The following is a 22,859-nucleotide window of genomic DNA, read 5'->3' as shown; positions in this document are numbered from 1 at the left end:
GCGATCTATGTATCTGTGGGGTTGGCGAAAGTTGTGCAAGCCCCCAAAAGATACACTCCGAAGTATCTCGGGGCCCAAGTAAAAGTGCGTAGGTAAAAGCTCGAAAACGGAGAATGCGGCTAATGGCCATAATGATGATGAATGCAATCACACAATCACCGGCTCAATCTCAATCTCAATCATCGTCATCACAATTCCCTAGACTTCGGGCTAAAAACTAGAAACCGCTTTCGCTGCTTTGCGGAGGCTGCTGCTGAGTGATTTATACGAAATGTGTCAACTTTTCGGTCTCTGAGCCGGCTTCGATGTTTCCAATCCACCACAATAGATTCCCGGCTTTTTTGGTAGAGCCACCAACAATTTGTAAAGACTGTTTCCCCATACCCCTTGTCTTGCGACATAAAAATTACAACAAAATTACAAAGCATCATCATCATCATCGTCATTCCAGCCACTCCAGTCATGTGTTATCAGTGAGGCGTCCAAAACTGCTGTAGACTATATGTTGACTTTATTTAAATTAAGCAACTTGAAGCACACAAAACACACTGAACCTCAACGAACAAGTCATGTGTGAAAGCCGCTGTGGAGCATTTTTATGGAAATTACAATAAAACCGAGCGTTTTTGAACCGTTTTCGGTGGCTGTTGATAAGAACCAACTCAAATACCATTAAAAAATGTTGAAAGAACAGAGAGAAGAATGGCTTTTTTGGGCCATAATCGGGTTATTAAAAGAGGGGACTTAAGCCTAACCTAAGTCAAAGATCAGAGGCGCTTTTTAAACAAAGAGTTATAGCCATTAGGTCTCTCAATCCGGATCCAAATATATTCCTGCAACACCCACACCCTTCTCAGTGCCTCTCAAAAAGTGCAACAACGTGTTGGTGACTAACCGCAAACAATTTCAAAAAAAAAGGCAAAACAACATCAATTACAAACGCCCAAATTGCATTTAATTAATGGAAATGTATCCCCAGCATTTGGAATTAAAAATGGGTTCGGGAACCCACACATACCTCGCGATTATTGTTGCTGTTGTTATTATTGATGTGATTGTTGTTGGTGTGATGTTGCAGATGTGTGTTGTTGTTGCTGCTGCTACTATGATGATGATTGTTGTTGGTGTTGCTGTTGCTGTTACTGCCAAGTGAACCCGATATACGCGATCCGGGAGAATCGCGCCATCTCAGTACCCCCATGACTGCCTGACGCACCCAACGCCTTTCGCCGCCTTCGCTGTAAAATGCCACTGTTGTTGCTGTTTCTACCAGCCGATGGCTGCTGCAACTTGTCTTCTGGTTGCTGCTACTAGAGCGTTTTAATCAAAAATTAAGTTTAAAACTGCATTGATATTGTTTCAGTATCTTCAACTTTTTCAGCAATAATTTCTTAAGAATTTCAAAGCTATTTTAGTTGCAATTGCAGATGTAGTTGCTTGCAATTTTCCAACTTAGAATCAACGCATTCGTTAGCTTGGCCGAGATTCTTTCAAGGGTCTTCCTTTGAAGTGGGCGTTCTTGGCTCAAATTACTGTTTTTTCCAGAAGTTGCGGCTTCCACAGCTGCTGTGGCAGCTAATGTTGCAATCGCAGTAGGGTTTTCCACGAGTGGGCGTTCTCTGAACTTCAAGATCTCTCCTCCTCCTCCACTCCTGTCGTAATTGTTATAATTTTGGAGGCTTTGCTCTCGGTTGACCACAAAAATAATGATTTTGTTGTCATAAATATTTCTCTCTTTTTTTAACGAGTTTTTTACGCGATTGCCGTACTTGTTTGACGGGTTTTCAAGCTACAGTGACTGTAAAACTGCGGGTTATATGCAAATATGGGGCTTTCTGATTTTGGCCAGACAATTTTTAGGCAAATAATTTCACTCGACTGGCATAGAGTACATAAATGTTGGAATTTGGTAGTGCGTGTTATTTTGGTAGATGCACCTCACAGATACAAAACACAACCACACACCGAAACATACAGATTCACTGCAACCGCTGCAGTTTGGTTTATTGCACTCACAAAATCGGTATCTTTTCTGGTTTTGGGTTTTATTTTGGTTGCATGGAGAAACCGAGGGAAGACGAGCCAGAGACGATTCTCTGGCCGTTTCTTTTATATTTTTTGTTTTAAAAATAACTCAAAATGCGTGCACCACTCGGGCTGTGTTGTATTATTGTTTTGGTTTTCGGATATTTCGGTTTTTTTTTTTTGAATTCGTAACGAACGACAACACGAGACCGCCAAAGAGAGAGGACAGCCTGGTACTCGTAGTACTGGTAGCTCGAAACCGGTCGGAACGTCTGGTCGCGGCAACAGAGAAACGTCAAATGAAAACTGAAAACATTCAGGGGTATGCGAGGTCTCTGCGAGCTCTACGAAACGTACTAAAAAATACCACCAAGCCAGTCGTGCGATTGGAGCCACGGTAGTTAGAGCGACACAGCTATAGAGGGTAGAGAAAAGGAGAGCAGTCCCCAAAAGACAAAGAGAGCATGCGTGGAGCATAAGAGGGCGCCAAGTTTGAATTTTGAATAATTATATAAAAAAAAACAATAAATTCTGCTAAACGAAAACCTTAAAATTGAAGATTAAATTTAAAGAATAACATTCTTTTTTATCTTTTTTTAAGAAAAATATTTAAATAATGACTAGTAATACATTAATTCTGAATATGAGATTAGCAAGCCTATTTCGTGACTCATGAAAAAAAACAGAACCCCTTTTTCAGAAATACTTCCCAACTATTTGATAAGAATTCTCCCAAAAGTGGATTTCCGATCAAGAAATTTATGGTTTTTTCTTTTCTGACCTTGGTGCTATAGTGCTTTATTCTACACTCTAATTATAGTTGAAATCTGGGAAGTAGTCCCACGTCCAAATCAACACGTCTGTTTATAAACAAAATATGACCAGAAAAGAAGTCCAAAGAAAATTAAAAACTATTTCTGTTCTGTACTTGAAGAGTTAAAGATACAAAGATAGAAAGATACAAAGCCCTGTACTAAGTCTGATTTATTGCGTTTAATTTACGTTCTCAACTCTAAGAGCTTAACAAATTTAATAAATATGTACATTTTTGCTCCGGTTGACGGATATTAAGTTTGAAAGATAGATGGGCAGATACAAGTTAGATCGCCGGCTTCCCGAGCTTCCAGCTCTTCTCATGGTTAATTGGTTATGCCGAGCCCGCATTCAGAGTCGCAGAGTCCGCAGCAAAGCTTTAAATTCCATGTGAAAGAGGTTTAAGTTGGGGCCGAGTCTTTTCATTACTTTATTTTCTGTGGTCGTTGTTTCTGTCAGCTGGCAATCAACAACGAAGTCAGCGAGGCAGCAACAAGGTAAACATCACAGACATGGGGAATAAAAATCCATCCAGCCAGCCAGCCAGCCAGCTAGCCAGTGGGGGAGGATGACACAGGCCCTAGGTTAATGTCAGAGATCTACCAAAAAAATAAAGCAAGTTGAGGGAAATATTTTAAAGTTGCATTGTTGCGGTGGCTCCGTTTGTAGAAGAGGAAATTAAAAAGCCGCGAGTGAATGAGTAACGGAAAGATTTCCACATGGCAAAGTTGAAGAGTTGCCAAAGAAAGAAAGAAAGAAAGAGGGAGCCCCAGTCGGATCCGGAGCCGGAGCCAGTCAGCCAAATGCAACAAGCGGAAAATAATTATAAATTTTAAGTGCCACAATGCGGCAGCAGAGCGATGCAGAGGGATACGGATAGATTCAGTGTATCTTTCAGTTTTTTTTTTGTATCTTTTTCTTTCATTTTTTTTTTGGATAATTTACAGGCAGAGTCGGTACGGATACGTGTAGGTAGATGATGGCGATAAACATCGCACATTTCTGGCTTAGAATTCATATGGAAGTAAGTGTGTGTCCCTCTCTGTCTGTAATGCACTTGAAGAAAATAGGTACTAGGATAGAGAATTTATCTAAAAGTACATTTTCAATTAAAATATGAAATTCATCTTTTTTTTACTTTAATAGTAGTAAGAAAAATATTAATAAGAATATATTTTTAAATTTTAGTAACCCCCTTATTTTTTCTTCCCATCCCCTGGTGTGTGATTGCAGCTCATTTTCATGGCACTGACTGTGGGAGTTAGTAGGTTCTTCCTCTACTCCGGTGTACTCCGGTGTTACCTCCGCCTTTCGACCAGGTCTCGGCCAGGCGACAGAGACAGCAACTGCGGTGCCGAAAGAGACAACCTCATGTGTGCACTTGTATGCAACTAAATTAGAGGGAAGAATGGGCAGAAAATAAAAATAAATAAAACCGAAGACAGAGTCAGGGCCCGTGAAAAATATGCAAGAAAAAGTCCAATGGCAACCGAAATGAAATGGCCAGAAAATAATTTTTTTTTTTTTTTATAATGGGAAAAGGAGAATTAGGGAGAAAACAATAGGAAGGAGAGTGGCGGTTGGAGGAGGGTGTTGGACATTAAGTTCCAGGGAATCTTAGATGGCAGAGGGTTCCAGATTTCCGGCTGCGTGGGAAAGCAAAGGCGGAATATACAAAAAGCTAAAGAAAAATATGATTAAATAATTGGATAATTTTAAAGGTTACTTTAGCATTCAAAAAGATGCAAATTTTAATTTTTTTGTTAAATATTCTTATTGTTAAATACAATTTTGACTAAATTTCCTTTTGTTCTGTGTAGGAAAAACAACAGGCTTTTGGGCAGCTTAATTAGCCGCAAAGGAGAGAAGGGCTGGGGGGCGGGGAGAAAGGTGGGACAAGAAATTTAAACATGGCCAAGCCAACCGTTATTAGCCCCAAAGTATGCAATGGAACGAGTGTGCGAGAAACTATGCAATGGGGAACAAAAGATACGCAACAAATAAAATAGTGAACCAAAAAATAGCAAAAAAAAAGAAAGACTACCCTATTACTACCCAAAGGCATGCCGAAACACATGGAACTATGTTGGGTGAGGAAAACTGTCGGAAAAACTTCCAAACACACACAGGAATGCTTTCCTTTCGGCACGTGGCTAACGTCACAGTTTGGCAGCCACTGGACGAGCGAATATAAATTGAATTTTTTCCTCAACTTCAGCAAACATAATTTTCATTCCACATGAGGACAAAAGTCCGAGAGTCAACCCAGTTTCGCCTTAAGATGCTAGACGAGACTTATGGCCAGACTTTCCCCTCGTTTTCAAGGAGGGCCCGCATAAAAGTTCCTTTTTGAAAAAAAAAGGCACTCGAATGTGGAAGGAAGGCTGCATCTTGAGGGGCATAGGCTTTTGAGGCATGGAAATACGGGTGGCTTGCATTTTTGTTGCACCACCAGAACAGAACCACTTGTGGATAGAAGGAGGGGCCCAGGCGCCCAGGCGAGACGACTAGCTTTTGATATAGAAAAGTTTGCCTCCAAAATTGTTGCGAAAACTAAATTAAAATCTGAAAAGGCCCAGGAACTGAGCTTGAATCAAGGGTTGGGTGCCAAGGGTTGGGTTTTGAGAGAAAAGATTGAGAAAAGGCCAAACAGGAAGCCATAGAATTCTTGAGGAAGGCCAAGTGGATTATGCTCTAGAAACTTGGTAACACAATTTAAGATTTTATGGCTTAAAGTTTTGACTTCTGATGGGTTTTATTTCTTAATTAATTAAAAATTGTGTATAATATTTAAGAAAGTTTTTTTTTTTTATAAATTTAAATTATAGTTCATATTTTAGCTCAATATATACATATATTTATTAAAATTAAAATTATTGAAAAATATTGCTAAACTGTAAGAAAGCGCCATCTATGAGGCCGGAAAACCAATAGGCTAGCCCTCTAGCGGTGGTTTGCCTAACTACACAATATAGTACCAAAAATCAACACAGCCAGGCGCTTACCATAGCTGTTTACCCTATCCTCCGCTAGTAGCGGGAAGCCCCATAGCGGCAGTTCTTCAAACAACGTAGTTTAGTACCTCTATCTACCACTGCAAGATATAGCGCCACTGGCTAAGAAAAAAGGTTTTCCTTGAAAATACAGAAAATTTAAATAGAAAATTCAACCATCTAACTCTTTTGGAGCAAAAAATAAATTACCGAGGAATTCGGTCAATAAAGTTTTGGCCATAAAGAGGAGAAAAGACACGACGTGGCCACACCTGACAGCTGCCAAAAACTTCAAAGACCGCAGCTGAATCGTAAAAATCGACATCAAGCCGAGCACCACCACACCACGAAACCACTTAATCCCCGGCAAGGCAGCGTAGAGACACCCGCACCCAGAAGAAGAATTAACCCATGACTGCCAGGCGATTTGACTATTAAACCAGGAGACATAACCCCAAGACCACAACAAAGCGCAGATTATGTCAAATTATACAGATGTTTTTGGGAAAGGTATGTATGTACCTTTAAGAGGGGGTGGTTGCTGATTCTTTGTTCTGGGATCTCGGTTCCGCCTATCATTTTATTCCTTGAATCCACACATCCATTCCATACCCACATTCATTGTCCCATTGGCAATTTTTATGGCTTGCCAGCACTAAAATGAAATTTTTACAACTTTCCCTTCGAAAACATTGACCGCGGGGCACTGGGAATGGATGTGGGGTGGGGGGAATTATATAGTGCAACTGCAAGTTGGACGACTTTTATGGGTCAGTCCATCACATACTTAGATTAGTGGAGCAGAGCAGCATATGCCAGGGCTCTGGGGACGAGGTGACTGCTGCTACTGGAGCGATGACCCCCGCTGGACAATTGCCAGCCCATTGTCCTAGGTCACTCGGTGGGTTTCTAACCCATCCCAGCTAGCCAATATTTTTGTTAATGGAATGGGGGGCTACATATTGATTGAAGGGCTATTACAACTGCAATTTTCTAAAGAGACTAAAGTATAGCATTTAAAGGCATTACTACTTGCCCTCTTTTCTTTTCTGCGAATCTTATAAGAAATATGTAAGAAACGCCCTCTTGGTATATAGTTTATAGTTCCGCTTGGATGATCTAGGGGGTACCCACCTGAGAAAAGTATGCGGGCAGGACGCAGCGCTGGTCATCGAGTCGCGAGCACTGCACACGCTCGAGCAGCTCGAAGAGATCCTGGGTGGCACCGCGCAATCGTTCCGGACTGTGGGTGACGCTACCGGTGCCGCTTCCTCCGCTTCCACCTGGCTGCTGTTTCTGTGTGTTGGCCATAAAGGCATGCTGGCGTCTGGAAATGAAACAAAATACAGGAAACTGGTTAATCATAGAGCACGCAAAGAGCCAATCACTGAACCAAACTTGGGCACAGCTGAGCTTTCGAGATCGCTTCATGCTTCGAGAACATAAAATCTAGAAAAGAAAAACGTTCAATTGACTGAGCAGGCTGGAGTGCTCCTGAGGGCTAACCTCTGACTGCCAAGGGTTAGGCTTTGGTTATGGGAACAAGAATACGATCGGAGAGTGGCACTACAGTGCTCAAGACTTCCTGACTTCAAGAGGCCATTGAGGTAGTTCTTCCCAAAAAAAAAAAAGGATCGAAGGGTATTTGTACGAAAAACGTTTAAGAAATGAATGTAGTTTTAGTTTTCAAGTAAATGGTAGGGAATTTTTAAATTTTCTTTCTAATATTTACTTTAATAAATTCTGCAATGTTTCTTCTTTTAAACCCAAAGCCCAACCCTTCCCTCCTCAAGGTAGACTTTTCTTTAGACTTTGTCTGAAAGTCAACAACTCTCGATACATCCTGAAGTCCTTTTTCCATATTTTCAAGCAGCCTTACAGAATTATGAGTGGCCACTTGAATATATTCCACTTTTCGGTGGCAAGCAGCTTCTCTTTATTGTCATTAGTGGCCATTTCTTGATGGGATGTGTGTGAAATTCAGTGTTCCGGCTTTTTTCTTTTTTGTAAAGTTTCTGTTGACATACAAACTACCAACGCCTCGAAATGAACACACAGAGTGGAGTCCCAAAAAAGGATGTTTATATTGTTGTTGTGCAATGTCCTTTGAGTTGCTGTTGCAGCTGTTTCTCTACTTCTCCAGTTCTCTAGTGCTCCACATATTTCTCTCTACTCTCAGGAATTTATGTTTATTTTTAAGAGGAGGAGCTCTCAGGCTGCCACTCGTAAATTAACACCTACCCATACCCATTCCCTTTTGGAGGGAGTCCAAATGGAGCACACACATCTGAGATGATGACAGTTATGGGAAAAGGATATCAAAAACACGACTTGTGATGAGCCTGATTGGAGGTGGAGTGTGTGTCGTACAAAGTGGCGGTGAAAGTGAAATTCTTTCCTTTTCTTTTTTGGCTCGGGGCTAGGCCACACCCCATTCTGAAGTTGGGTAATTGGAGAAGAGTCTAGGGTTGGGGCTACAACCACCAGCAGATGCTGATGATTTACTTTAAGAACCTAAAGAGTTACTGCCTGGAGTTTTAATCAAAAATCCACAAAGCATATCCTTTTAACCTTTAGCCCGAATTTCCCATCAAAACTTTTATTAAATTCCTCCACTTTTATGGCTTTTTCAAATTCATAAATCAAAGCCATTTATTTTCCTCACATTTCTATAGTTTTTACAAACTAGGCAACATGCATTTCACAGATTTTACAACTATTTTCAATGTCGCTTGATCGAATTACGAGACGAAAACAATTTTATTGCATTTTTATGACAATTTTTCACATGAATTGCTCGACAAATTTCAATGAAATCAAATCGGTAATAAAAGTGAGCCGCATCCGAGGAGCGGTGACCCAAAGGAGGTGGTTGACAGTTGACTTTAACAGCAGAAATGGGCCAACAATGGTCCATAGTGATTCTAACCAACAGTTATGCTGTAATCTGATGCAGATTTCAATACAGATTCTGTTGTGTGTTTTTCGAAAAAAAAAAACACCCACCAAACAGACGTTTCCTGTATGTGTTGCGGTTACGCCTGCGCTGCACCACCGAAAACCTTTCATTCTGGACGGGCTGGCCTGGCCTGGGCTGTTGTTCCCTCATTATATGCAACCACCCACATAATTAAAAGTCATTACCGGCAAACAAAAAGCGTTAATTCTAGAGGGGCGGTGACGGTGGCGGCGTCTTCTTGGGCTTTTTTTTTTCGAAATGTTCATTAAATGCAAATTTATGGGCACCATCCCAGCCCAACCACCCATCCACCCACTAAACCACCGACCCTTTCCACACTTTGGTTCAGGTTCCTTACTCATTTGGCATGCGCAGGGCATTGCGCGTGTTTAAAGTTTAGCCGCAAAATGTTGCAACAACTGGTGGAGAAATGGGGGCTGGGTCTGGTGCTAGTAGCTTTTAGCCAAGAAAACAATTACCAACAAAAACAGGCAGGGAAAAGAACAAAGCAATGCGGTGCTGACAAGAAAAGATAGATGGGACTAGGCTCCGAAAACGACTTGGAGAAAGATTCTGGTTGGAGAAGTATGGAGTTATTTTTACAAAAAGTTTCGGGTTAATATATTCCCAAAGAGTCGCTACAGGGCGACGTGAGAAAAACACTTGTGGGAGCTATGAAAAAAAATTCAAGAACGGATATAGAAAGAACTATAGAGACCACCTTGCAATCCGCACTGGGAAATGCTGTTCTGTGGCTTCTATTTCCCAAAAAAAGAGTCAACTTGCCTTAGAAATAGTTCCTTTTTTTTGGCATTTCCCCAGGCGCTAATTTGAAACGTTTTACCAAAGATACTTTCCAGCGGCAACGAGTGTGTGTCCCAATGAAAAATTGAAGGAAATGTCCGACGTAAAGGAAATCAAGTCCCAAAGGACAAAAGGACACACACACACACCAACACACATTCAAAGGCATAGAAATATAAAGTGTCACAGCCAGAGACATTCATGCATTTCACAGCTAATAATGGGTCAGGAAAACTGGAAACTAGAGCACTCCCAGATAGCATCGCAGTTGGAGAAAATCGAGTCGAAGGCGCCCGGAGAAGGGGTGGAAAAGTGGACAGGGGCGATGCACTCGGTCCGATAAGGGGACTTGGACAGGAGACATGTCAAAGGATACTCGCATGGCACCAAAAAGTCAACTCCGCGCCCCAGTCCCAAGTTAGGGTCGTTGTCCGGCGCTGGGAAAAGAAGTGTTCGAGGTGGGGTGAGGTGAGGCCAGGACCCTGTAATTAATAGTATCCCCTGGTAATTTCTTCATCAAAACAAGTGAAAATTAATGTTTGATTTCCTGGCTTTTATTAGAAATTAAAAGCCAAGTAATTAATTTCATTGTACTTAGGATAGTATGGCGTGTAAAAATACAGAACCTATTTATTAGTAAATTAATAGAATTCTTAACTGACCACTGCAACTTCCTCTTGAATCCTTTATGAGAAACTTCATTTATGCATTTATGATTAATGGTTAAGGAAATGAAAGAAAAAGGCTTAGCCTCTGTAAGCTAAAGGAAATGGAAAATCTGCATTTTCAGGGATGGCCAGCCGGTACCCTCCCCTCCTTTCCATTCTTTTGCATTTTCACATAATCCCGAATGTCGCGACTTCCGCGCCTCGTGAATTGTCATTAAAATTAGTTCCAAGACATTCAGCGAAAAGGATTCGCGCACAAGTTTTTCTCATTTCCGCTGCTGGGGTGGAAAACTTGTCTCTGCCCAGTTTTCCTTTTGTTTCCAAAAGAAAATCTCCCTGCCAGCCGAGGGGTTGCATCGTAAACTCGTTTCCTTCTTTGTCGTTGAACCTCATAAATGCAACACGTTCCAGACACTCGAAATATCCTCCTGAAGATGATATCGTCCTCTTCCCTTAAGATGGTACAGCCAGACCCTGAGCTTTTACCTGAGCTGGTTCCATAAATTAGCCACAAATTTGCCGGAAAAGTTTCCTTCGGCGCCAAGTTTTATTGGTTTTTGAATCGGGTTCTGATTTACATATTTTTAATCGCCCTTTTATATCACCTTTTTTTTGGGGTAAAAATTACACAATTTCTTGGCCACTTTCTGGGGAAAACTTGTTCTTGTTTTATTTGCTGACAGCTTTAGGAAATTTATGGCTCCTCAATCAAAGGAAAGGAAAGTTCTAATGGCCAGGAAGTGAAAGTGTATCCAGAGGAGAAAGCGAATTATAGGGGCAGCTGTGTGTGGTCAGTGGAAGGGATTCTGGGAAAATTTTCTTTAAAAAAACATTAAATTGGCTAAGTAGATCTAGATTTTTAAAATTAAGGAAAGAAAAAGGGTTCTAAGGTTGAGTTTTCCTGTGAAAAGATCATCGCCCGAGAAGCTGTTGGAATGATTTTCAAATGGGATGTTGTCCGATAACCTTTTCATAATTATCCGAAAGTTCAATTGAGGCTGCAACCTTTGTGATATTTTGTTTTGGGATAGATTATAGAAAAGGTCAATATCGTTGCCTATACTTCTCGGCTTTATTTTAATTAAAAGCAGCCAAGTCATTACTTAATTGTGTCTTAAAACTAAAGTCTTGATAAATATGCAGAGGCACATACTTTTATAAATATTCCAACTACGTCAACGGGCCATTTATTCTGGCCACCTTTTCCAAACTAGTCCCGTCTGGAACCCCCCTTTTGCTATCATTATCCAGCGATTCGAGTCAGCCGACAAGTTCAATTTGACACGCAATTGGTGTTGTTGGGGGCTTCCAATTCGAGGGCAAGAGGGGGCTAAGAACAACCTGTTGTTGGCCATGTTTTCCTCCCGTTTCGGCCAGTGCAAATGCAGCATGAAAATGTTAGTAATAACCGTTTAAACGTTGATACTTTTAATGCTTCTTACAGGTGGGTTACCCCTGCCCAGGTAATGGGATAGAGAGAGGGCCACGCTGAGCCACTTTGCATATTAATGAAGCGCGTCAGTAAGTCAGTTAGCAGGGCTATTTATAAGGCCGGTGAGGGCTCTGTTCATGTCTCATCGGGCCTTCTTCCCTTGGTCATACAGTGAGAGGAATTCTAGAGGAAGTTTAGACCTTTTCAGATACATTTCAGGTAGCAACAGCTTCATGGCTTGTTTATTTATGTTTATATTTTTCTTATAATTTAAAAAAATATTTTTCCAGTGTATATAAACTCCTTGGCTTGAAATTAATGTGGACAAGGCACGCGCTTCTTCATTCTGCACGTGCCTGGCTAACATTTTGGCCCCCACCCTTGGCATCTCCTTTCTGGCCAATATTATTCATGGCCTCTTCCCATTTTGTCACCTTGCCGAAAATCGTTGACCAAAATTTTGGCGCGCTTTTCATCATCGGCCTCTTAGTCATAGTCTTAGCCTTTTGACTTTGGCACAACTCCTCCCTCTGTCTTGGCCAAGTGCTCCGTGTGGGCGACTACAACAGGCAAGGTCGCGACTTGCAATCTTTGGTGTCAAATCTCTGCCTCGGGGTCTCGTTAATTTCCAATTATTACCAAGCAGCTTACAAGCATGTGGGTTGTTTTTCTCTGCCCCATGTTGCAACAACCGAAAATAAACAGCATCCGTTGTACAGCATCTCTTTCTCTCAGTTTTTGGGAAAATTGGCAACGCATTTCCGGCAGATCCGTCAACAAAGATGCGACATTGAGGGATTGGCGGATTGAACGATTGATGGATGACCGATTAAATTAAATGGTTAATTGTGGCGCGAATGTGAGGCAAGTCCGTGTTAGTGGGTTAAACGCTGACGGGTGATTATTACCGCACTGCCAGGGGGATTACCTCGTTGGCGACGACGCGTTTAAAACAGCAGGGAACTAGCTCGATGGCGTTTTACAGGCGATTTAAACAGCTTCTTAGTGGACTTAAATATTTCTTTCTTTTACCAGATTTTTACCAGAAACCGCTTGAATAAGACAACGCGACTTGTGCGCTGTTTTAACCGCTCTCAAGCCGCCAGCGTTTGCCGCGTTCGCTCGCCAATAAAACGCTTCAAATTATTTTGATTGCCTGCTAATGCAACTTCCTCCACAATGCAGACTTCTAATTATGTTAGCTGCTGCGCTTGCATGTCTATTGACCATTTACTACCAGTAGTGCCCCACCTCCTTAGCGTCTTCCGCCCCTCTTTCAGAAAACACATGCCTGGGTGCGGGTTAAGTCGCGTTGGAGTTGTAGTCTCGGAAATTATGATTGCACGTCTGCGCACTTTTTGAACTTCAAGATCTTTTTTTTTTATTATTTTTTTTTATGTTTAAGCCCAGAGGGAGAATCCAATTTTGGCCATGCGGATATGCATGTGTGGGTTTGGCCAAGTGATTTACCACCTTTCGGCTTTAACGGTGGTTTCTGTATATTTTTTAGATATTTTTTTTTATACCCACTGATCCTAACAAATTGATAAGCCATGAGTATGCTGGACTAGAGAACATGGTCGGAGAATCACAGAGGTTTCCCTGTTGACTTTGCTGATTTGCAAAAAAAAAAGGAAATCCGCAAAAAACAACACCTAACGAGAGGGGTGCGAAAAACACAGCCGCAAGGCAAAAAAAAAAGGGTTAAGCCATATCACCTTACATGCAGAATATAGGTATTCCTCCCTATAGGTATACCTTTCCTATCCCTCCAACAGCTGTTAGGGCAAGGAAGTGGAAAAGCCATCATCATCATCATCAGGCACCATCATTCATTAATCATAAATTTAATTAACAAACAGCCCAAGACAGTGACAAATAAAAGGGTTTCCTTGAGATCTCTCCGAGTTCTTAGAGGCCTTTTATATGCCCCTTCGATAATCCATAACTCATTCGCGATTTTTGTGGTTTGTTTGTTCCGCCATGGAAAACAAACCCCAAACCAATGACATTTGACAGTTTTTGCAAAAATGGGAAAGGGTATTTGCATATTTTATGCATTAAGAGCACACTCCCAAAGACCGTAATCGGAGTCCTGTCGAGTGCAGTGTAGTATTGGCTGGCATACAGGGCTAATTAGGGCCCATTTCAAATTCAAATGGCAAATCAAATAATTTGCATAATTTTTGCATATCTCACAGAGGGACACAAAAAAAGAGACAATGCCCGATAGAGGCAATTCTGTCAATATTTGCTTACATGACATTTATGCTGAATCCCAACCAATGGGATTCGGTTGGTAAATGGAGCATAATTCAATTATCCGATTGGCTTTGGATTTTGAATTAAAAGAAATAATATTTTCAGGAATATTTAGATACATACAGCAGATTTTTCATGTAGCGTTTTCGGGCCACCAACGTGAATGATTCCTTGTGTGTATGCGCCAGATATTTCATCTTGTCTGAGATCAGTTGTGAGATTTTCCAACAGGTAGAAATTCTCTTTGTCCTTTCCCTTGGGTCAGGTCACTTCTCCTTAATATTATTATTATTGTTTGTGTTTGCTTGGGTCAAGATGGTAAAAGTATCTTGCTCCTTTGCAGGTAGTTTTGATTCTTTTAGGATTTATCCTTGAATATTGCACTGGGAAGTAAACACTAAGTTTGATGAACTACACTATGTAAAATTCCCCGCTCTATGTTCGGTATCTTTCAGATACATTCGTTTGATGTATTTCGCAGTTTGTTCGTTTTTATCGTATCTCGCTTTTTTTCGCTGCGAACTTGACCCACTGACGGAACCCGATTATACAATATATATACAACCTAACCGCACGAAGATTCTTTTGAAACTGAGTTCCTGAATTTCCGAGCCATTACCAGTTTCGAGTTTCAGTATCTGAAGAGTTGTGTTTTCAACCCCCTGTGTCGAACATGTTTGATCGTAGGCTACACTCGGAGAAAATAGGGCTTGGAATGGAGGCTAAAGCCTGGGATTAAGGGGAGGTTTTAGGTTCGTACTAAAAGGTTTTATTTTGGGAACTTTTTGTTGATAAATCTTGAATTTATTTTATCGCAAATATTAAAATAATACCTAGTTCTACCCTATACCTGTTTGAAACTATTGTGAATCTTTCGATAAATTATTCAATTTATTTTAAAATCTTTTTTAAACAAACATTAGAAATATATGATCTTTTAGGGTACAAAGTCTTTAAATCTCTTAATTTTTCAGAGTGTAGTTGGAGTTGCGATCGCCTGAGTTCGAGACGAACTTGAACTTGTACCGGGTTTTATCAAGACATTACTTCTGATACCGGTACCGGATACGAGCGTGTCACAAAAGGCCCGTCCCGGCTGTTGTTTTTGGGGTTCGGCCCTTGTCCATTTGAGATCGGAACAATAGGCCTATGGCTGGGTTCTGGTCTGGTCTGGACGTTTGCTTCTATAATTTCATACCCAACTGGGAGGCGCACATGCAAAACATGAAAACAATAGGACAGACATGAGGAGAATAAGTCATTAACACCTGAACTGGACGCAGACTCACTGAACTGACAGATCAGATATCAAAAGTACAACGATTCGAGGGGAAGGAGGTATACCCACTAAAGGGGTGGTAGTGTTTGCGGAACTAACGGGTTGGTTAACAGACAGGAAGCTAAGCAGTTAGTTTAAGGAGAATATATCTAAGAGATTAGCAAAAATAAAATAAAAGTAATGATTAATAAGATACTCTTTCCTACCATCTTCAGTTAGGATCATCATCTATCTGTTTAGATCCTAATTACCCTAGGTTTTATGGGTTCTGTACTATCCGATCTGTTCATCTGTTGTCTCAACAACAGCTGACCTAATACCTACCTTTAGACTAATAAGTACCCCTTCGACCTTATCATTAAAATTCAATTCGATTTCTTTAAGACTAAGATGGAGAAAAAACCCTTAACTCATTTCCACTTCCTCTGGCATACCTGAAACCCATTTTCCCATTTGTGCTCCCATTTGCAACGCTTTATTAACCGTGTTTTCATTTAGTTTTCCTTTTCTTTTCCATTTTTTTTTTGCTTTCTGGAGTGCAACTTCATCTTCAATTTCCAATGTTGGCCATAACTTTCTAACCATTGTTTCTCCCAGGGTCCAAGAAATGCGTCTCCCCGTGGCAGTGTTTGTTTCTTGGGCTGTTGAGGCTGTTGAGGTTGAGGGTTTTATGGTCGTTCCGCTAGTCATTCAGCGCTCAACACCTCATAATTCTATTGTCTTTCGACCTGTCCCGGCCCGTTTCCACTGCCGTGTGTGAGTTTGCATACATAATCACGATAATCAGCTTCTTTGGGTTCGCTTCTTGGCTTCCTCCCCTCGTTAACTTCACTTTCTTGACTAGTTTTTCTCCAACTCGGGTGTCTTGGCTTCTCAAATTATGCAAATTTGCCAGCGGCTCTGTTTATGTGTCGCCAGTTGATGACGACGCACTCCACCCAGATTTTTTTCCCTACTTCTCTTGGAGTAAAGTTTTTTTTTCTCTTTAGCTTTTTTTATGATTTTTTAATTTGCAGCTTACTTAAAAGTGAGGTTCTGGTAGCTCTCTACGGCTCGGAGTGTTACCTATTTTTTTATTCTAATTGTCATCTCAGGTGTCAAAGGCGCCTGCGCACGCGTTTCTCACCCCAAAAAAGGATATCAGGCGACCCCTCAACCCATCAACCCTAAAAAAAAAAAGCACTCACAAAATTTTAGACAGCCAGGGGTGAGTAGAGCCTTTAAAAAAAAACACTTTTTTTCTGCCCGAATTTAAGTTTGAATTTATAATTATGGGATGTTATATCCCCTGAGTTCATTATGATTTGTTCGCTCAATTGGTAGAGTTTGATTGGTAATCTTTTTTTCTGAACAAAAATGGGTATTTCTAATACAAAAAAAAAAAAATTTACATAATTTTATGAATTGCCAGAAACAAACCATAGAAAATGTAACAAAATAAACTATAAATTTGTCAGAGTACAGACCAAACTGTGCATAAAATTAGAAGAAGGTGGTACTCTTGGTTTGTAAAACTATTGTTTGTGAATATTTAAGTTAATAAATTAAAAGGAAAAAACTGCATAAAATGTAATAAAAAAATCATTGTAATGTGGTCCAGAAAAGTCTGTAAAAATTGCAATTTTAAATTCATGACTTTGCAACTGAAATTCTCCCCCCTTTTGGGCGTCACACGTTCATTGTTCTGGACCCCAGCCCCAGCTGACCGTGACATTGATAGCAGACGTTAACCCATGACTGACTAAATTCGCTCGTCCCTCACCAAATTGAAGATAAATTTCCAGGGAAGAGACCCAAAAAAACAGCTAATTCATTTCAATGAAAATTTCCGCAATTACAGAACAAAATTAAATGTTAGAAATTTTCAACTGCTACTAAACATTTTATTTTATGTTTTTTTTTGTTGCAAAGCCAGTTAGACATTCTGTCTGTGTGGATGTCTGAGGGGGTCAGTAGGAGGGGATACTGGGGATGTGGGTGGTTCATTGGGGGAGGTGGTGGTGCTTTAGAGCCTGTTAAGGGAGGCTGTCAGTCAAGCAGACGCCGCTGCAGCAAAGTACATTAACCCATGTTGGGGAGGCCTCGTACGAATGGGAATTGCTTGGGGAAGGCCGTCGTCTATCCCCCACTATACCTTTCTCTTTTCTTTCGCCCACCCACCCAGGCCACTCAACGAGAGAAAGAGAAACAGCCGCAGAACGAGACACACAACGACACTCTTTGGAAGCGTTTCTACCGCTGATTGTAGATGCGTGTAGCCACAGATGGGGTCAACAAAATAATAATAGCCGTGGGATATATTTAAATGTAGTTAGGAAAGTTTGTTTTTTAAGTTTAAGGAAATTTAATTGAAATTAAAATAAATAAAATAACTAAAAGAGGACTAGGTTGTAGGATTAAGCCGCAAAAGTGTTGATTTAAGAAAGCTTAACATACTCTTCTAGGTTTGACCTTTTGAAGCAAAATTGTAAAGCTTATTCTTTATATAAATCATATAATATAATAAAGATTTGATTTAAGATTTTTTCTTAGTGTTTAAAAGTATAAATTCTAGCCCGTCACCTCCCCCTCAGTGGGCCTAGCTTTCAGCCCCCTTCTGCCATCGCAAAGTTGAGCATTTGCTGCATTGGCGCATTTTTGCAATGTTTCCGTTTTGAATTCACTTTTATTCCCCAGCCACCTCCTAGCTTTTCTGCTAACCACCTACAACATACCTTCTATTTTTCACCACCTGCCTCCCCCCCTTTTCTTTTTTTTGTGCAAATTAACAAACCGAGTTGAGCTCCGGCCCGAGTTCAGGAGCTTGCAAAATGCTGTGGAAACTGTCTCGTGAGTGTCTCGGCCGTTTTCCGCAACATCCACCAGACCCCCTAGCACCCAGCTCTGAGCTCTTCTAGCTGCCACCCCTGCTATGAAAATCTACACCTCCAGCATAGAGTTTCCCGCTTTTCCTCTAGGCACACATAATTAAAACGTCATCGCCGCCGTCGTATTTGCTGCTATTGCCGTTGTTGTTGTATAATAGTCAGCGCTTTTTGTTCGCTCCTCGGGGGTAAAGGATATTATATCAACTTTGCCAGCAAGGAGCTCCATGTCCCAGCTTCCAGAGAGGAGGTTATAAACGCGTTTCTCTAGCAGGATGACAGTATATATTGGGGTAGGCGCTTTGCCTTTCAGATTCAAAAGGAGTGATGGAGAAAGTTATCCTAAAATTTATGTCTCTGTATTTCTTAATAATATTATCTAGCTTAAAGCTTAGATAGAGTATATAGACTTCGTGGTATTTAATCTTATTCCATACCAGTACCTTAACAACGAGCAAAGCACTTGAACAGGTTCACACCACTCAACTGATCCACCCCCAGGAGCCCCCAACTCCCGAGCTCTTTTAATGAAATTTAAGCAACCCCCTATCCCCTTACAGGCTTCCAGCTTATGAGCAGCCCCACTTAAGATTTATTTTCTCTCAGTGCACTGCAGACTTGGCAACTTTTTGTTGGTAAGAAGTTACCAAGAAAGTGGAGTGGGCGAGACGGTTTTGTTGGCTCAACAATTCAGAAAAGGCTGAATGCGGAGTTCTTGCATAATGAGAATGCATAATGTTTCTCTGCTCTGCATCGGGACACTCTGCGAATCATTCAACAAATGTCTTCAATTTTCAAATAAACTAATTTGTTCACAAAAATTTGCATATCGAGAATCGAATGTCAGGGAAACTGGTTTCCATCCCATTTTCGATCGCATCTCTTAGATAGGACTGAAAAATGAGAATCCAATAAGGGAGGTGAGGTCGTCAAGGTGAGGGGTTAAAGCATGGGTTAAAGAGCCGAACTTCAACATGCGGGCCCCGGAGCACAACTCAGACAGTGAACACACACACACAACAAATTCTTTCAGGCAGTGTCCCTACTCCTGGCCATAGGATGGGTGAAGAGTCCTTACAAGTGCCGAGTCAGGCAGGCGAATAGGAAACTTTTAATACTCTGACTAAAGGATATTGCTTTACATAGTCATCCAGGTTTATAGATAGAGTATCCTAAACTAGACTATTGTTTAAACACAGGGGGTACATTATTTAATCAACGTTGACAATCTCATCGTGGGGCACAGTCGGACTTGTTAGATGTCCTGGCCGAGTGTCCTGTGTGTGGGTTTGTAAAATGCAAATTTGCTGCCACACGCCTTTAAAGCCAATTTCAAGGCACCTCTGTCTCTGTTTTTGTTGCTGCTACCCTGTTGTCCAGAGTTAATTTTTTCAATTAAATGGACTCTCCCACCCACATTGGCATTTTCTATTTAATTGCTCCGCATTTCTCTGTTTCCACTGTTGTCCCCCTGTTCCATTGCAAAATGGGCAAAAGTTTCAACAAAAAGTTTCGAGGCTTTAGCTATTTATAGGACAGCATGAGACTCTGCTGCACCAAAACCCTCGTCTCTTCCAGAAGTCATCCATCCATCTGCCCGTTCATCTCAACAGTCAAAAGTCACAAGTGGGGAAAGCTTCTTGAAATTGTATTCCGGTGCTGGGAAAATTCGGATGGAAATGCAGACGAATTTCCTCTTGGACTTTCAAATGCAAGAAAAGCCAATAATGAAATTATATTAGCAATATTCTTGAGGCAACGTGCCGTGGGGCAAAGGAACTTTTCCAAGCAGAAGCCTGAAAAGTGGTTTCAAAGACAGAATACCAGGCAGACTAAGACTATCTCTTTAAGACTTTAGGTTTTTTATGGAAATTAATTATTCCTTTTTTGTTAAATGAGGTGTGACCTAGACCTGTTATCCTTGACACCCTCAGCTTTCAAAAGGACATGTGCTAACCATTTTCCAATCGAAAAAAAAACTGAAACAGAAAACACATTGAGGAACGTGTCACAAAATGAGTTTTTAATTTTCCCAACTCATGCATGGGTCAGGTGTAAAAATTCCCTCTCCTCGTTTGGCAAATTCCACATAGCGACCACACACGCTAGCCACGCCCACTCACGCCACAGGGATGGGTCCTGTTTTCGTCCTGTATCGTCGTAACAGGAACAAGCTGTATTTTAATTGCCTGACATTTTGGCTCGTTAGCGGCTGGGAAATTGCAATAATTGATGGCAAACAAAAATATTTTAATTAATTTCAATGAACAAGAGCATGAATAGGGCCTCCTACTTATTTATATTGTAATCCTATATACACAGGGAGAAATGCTATATATATTCACCGTTTTATAGCTCTACTTCCAAGGCTCATTATTAAAGCCACCTTTTGTGGCCGGACCATTTTTATGGCTCTTCCACTCGGGTGGCCACAAAAGACATCTGAGAATGGGAATGTTCCATTAAAAGCGCCTCTTCAGGTGTCACCTGAGTGCCACTTGGCCACTTCTAATTAATATTGCTTTTGCCATATATGAAACTTTGGTTTATGGCCCACATTTCAATCAAGAAAATTGAATTATCTTCAATTAGGTTTAAATATTAATGGGTTTTAAGTAGGCTCTGCTCATAATATGCCTGTCATGTTTTCTTGGGGCATATTATTCATAATATTTGTTCTGCCAGAGACAGATTTTCCTTTTTGTTTTTATACCTACTGGACCATGTGCTCCAAAAATAGACTTCAATTTGTGCTAAATTTATGGAAATATTCTGGCCAGGCTCCGGACACGGCTTCGGGCACACCTGTGACTAAGAAAAAGTCAGGAGAAGATCCCCGAGCTCTGGGATGTTGGGAATTTTCCATCCTTCATTCATTTCCTGGCCTCTGGGGTCAGTGCCAACTTTCCGTGTCCTGTTCTTCCTTTGGTTCTCAAACTTTGTGCCTTGTCATTCCACTTCTACTGGCCATTTCTCATTTTGGCCATTACGCATTCTTTATTTCGGGCCAGTGTGGGAGGCTGTCAGGTGGAGGGACAGTGGTTCGCCCATTTTAATTAAACTTCAATTTATTTTATTGCAATATTTATCGCCTCCTGGGCATATAGAGGCAATCCATTTCATTTAACATGCTGGCCAACATTGTAATTAGAAAGGGGAAAGGTTACGAGGGAGTTAACCGACCTAATATGTAGAGGAAAGTGAAAAAAAAGTGCAGAATGTAATTTCCCTGAGGGTTAGTTGCACTAGGAGAACAGGTCTAAGTTCTTATAACTTTAAAGTTAACAGAAATATATAATAAATATCCTTTTAAAAAATGAAATAACTTTAGTAAAAAGTTCTCTGAACTCAAAAAAATTTCCTCCGATATTGCCATCCAATTGTCAGAGCCCAGACTCCAAAGGCCTCGTGAAACATTGCCCTTTGTGATGGCAATTGTTGATGGGGATGCCATGTGGAGAGTGTGAGGGCTAAAATGCATGACCGACCATGTAAAGGTTCACTGGAAGCGATAAAATATACGTCGCACCATATAAATATTGCCATTCCAGTTCCCAGCCTTGACTTTTGGGTCCAACACATCGTACATCGCACATCCTTATCAAAGTGCCTGGATGGCGACAAGTTTCTCACGTTTTATCGAGAATCTTTTTTTGCCTTTTTCTTTTTATTTTTTCTTAAGGTTTGCTTTTATTTTGATGGCAACAAAAGTTCTGTATTATATTGTATGTGGCATGCATGGCATGGGCGAAACAACTTGATATTGCTCCATGGCTCCCGGCCTCAGTGTCTACCTTGGTTTCCATAAATATATATCTGAGGCACGCAGCATCTTTGCCACATTACCATTTATCAATAAAGTGCTAGGCACTTCCATAATATTCCACAACTCCATAGTACCACAGAGGAGGTCCAGGATGGGTGGGCGTGTCATCTGGCAACTGCCTTTGGCAGTATTGCAGTTTGCAATTCGCACAATGTCCCGCTATCTGACTGCTGCTGTTTGACAGTGGGCGGTTTTATGTTTCGGTTTTTGGTCGAAGCTCCATTGCCGTTTTTTCCCTTGTCAACAGCATAAATAATATTCGAAGAAGTGTGAAGGAATGCGAGACAGTGCGAACTGCCAGCGGCGAAATGGAGAAATTTTCCAAAAAGGTAACCGAACGCCAAATACCCTAGCCTTGGATCTAGTGGCTCTAGTGACCAAACATGCAGGAAATTTGAGCCTTCCTACGCGCTTCTTATACTGCTAAGCTTAGAGGAAAACCCTTCAGTATTAAAATGATATACCCCACAGCTAATATACCCCACTTGAAATACAGAAAACACGTTACTGCTGACTGAACATTGCATATCAACGACAAAATATTGAATACAATAAAATATTTATTGAATTACGGAAGCTGTCACCGTGATTTGAGAGTAGTTTCCCCGAGCTTGGAATAGTTTCGTGGGGGGCTAGGATGCTATTGGCAGAGTGTGGCATTAAACAAGTTGTTACAGCTGGTTATTATTTCGCTTCATGGGAAATTATTACGCGTATTACTCACAGTCGAAGGCTCAAACAGGTTAAAGGTCAAATTTTGAAGTTCCCAAAATAGAAAATCAATTGCTTACCTGAAAGTGAAGCGAAGAGAAAAGAAAATTAATTAATATTTCATTAACGAGCAACAGTAAATAGAAAAATTTAATTGGTTTTATAAAATGAATTTCAAAATCTATAAGGCTATAAGTTAAACTATGTAACCTTAAAGTATTTT

At 40.8% G+C, this 22,859-nt stretch overlaps 1 protein-coding gene across 5 annotated transcripts in view; it reads right to left on the bottom strand.

The window, feature by feature from the left end:
• Window positions 1-22,859, bottom strand: part of RapGAP1 (Rap GTPase activating protein 1) — a 72,675-nt gene that overhangs the window by 27,511 nt on the left and 22,305 nt on the right. For 3 of the 5 annotated variants that reach the window (XM_017243462.3, XM_043212629.2, XM_017243463.3), the window contains exon 3: window positions 6,966-7,158. In XM_017243462.3, the coding sequence (XP_017098951.2) occupies window positions 6,966-7,158 (193 nt within the window). Of the gene's footprint in view, window positions 1-1,018; window positions 2,336-6,965; window positions 7,159-14,079; window positions 14,544-22,859 lie in introns of those variants that run through there. The other 2 variants (XM_017243464.3, XM_070277679.1) reach the window with 2 other exon arrangements.

This window comes from Drosophila bipectinata, chromosome 2L (genome assembly GCF_030179905.1).
Source record: "Drosophila bipectinata strain 14024-0381.07 chromosome 2L, DbipHiC1v2, whole genome shotgun sequence".
Lineage (NCBI taxonomy): Eukaryota > Metazoa > Arthropoda > Insecta > Diptera > Drosophilidae > Drosophila > Drosophila bipectinata.
The sequence above is the reverse complement of the archived record's forward strand: the minus strand, read 5'-3'. Positions and strand labels throughout refer to the sequence as shown.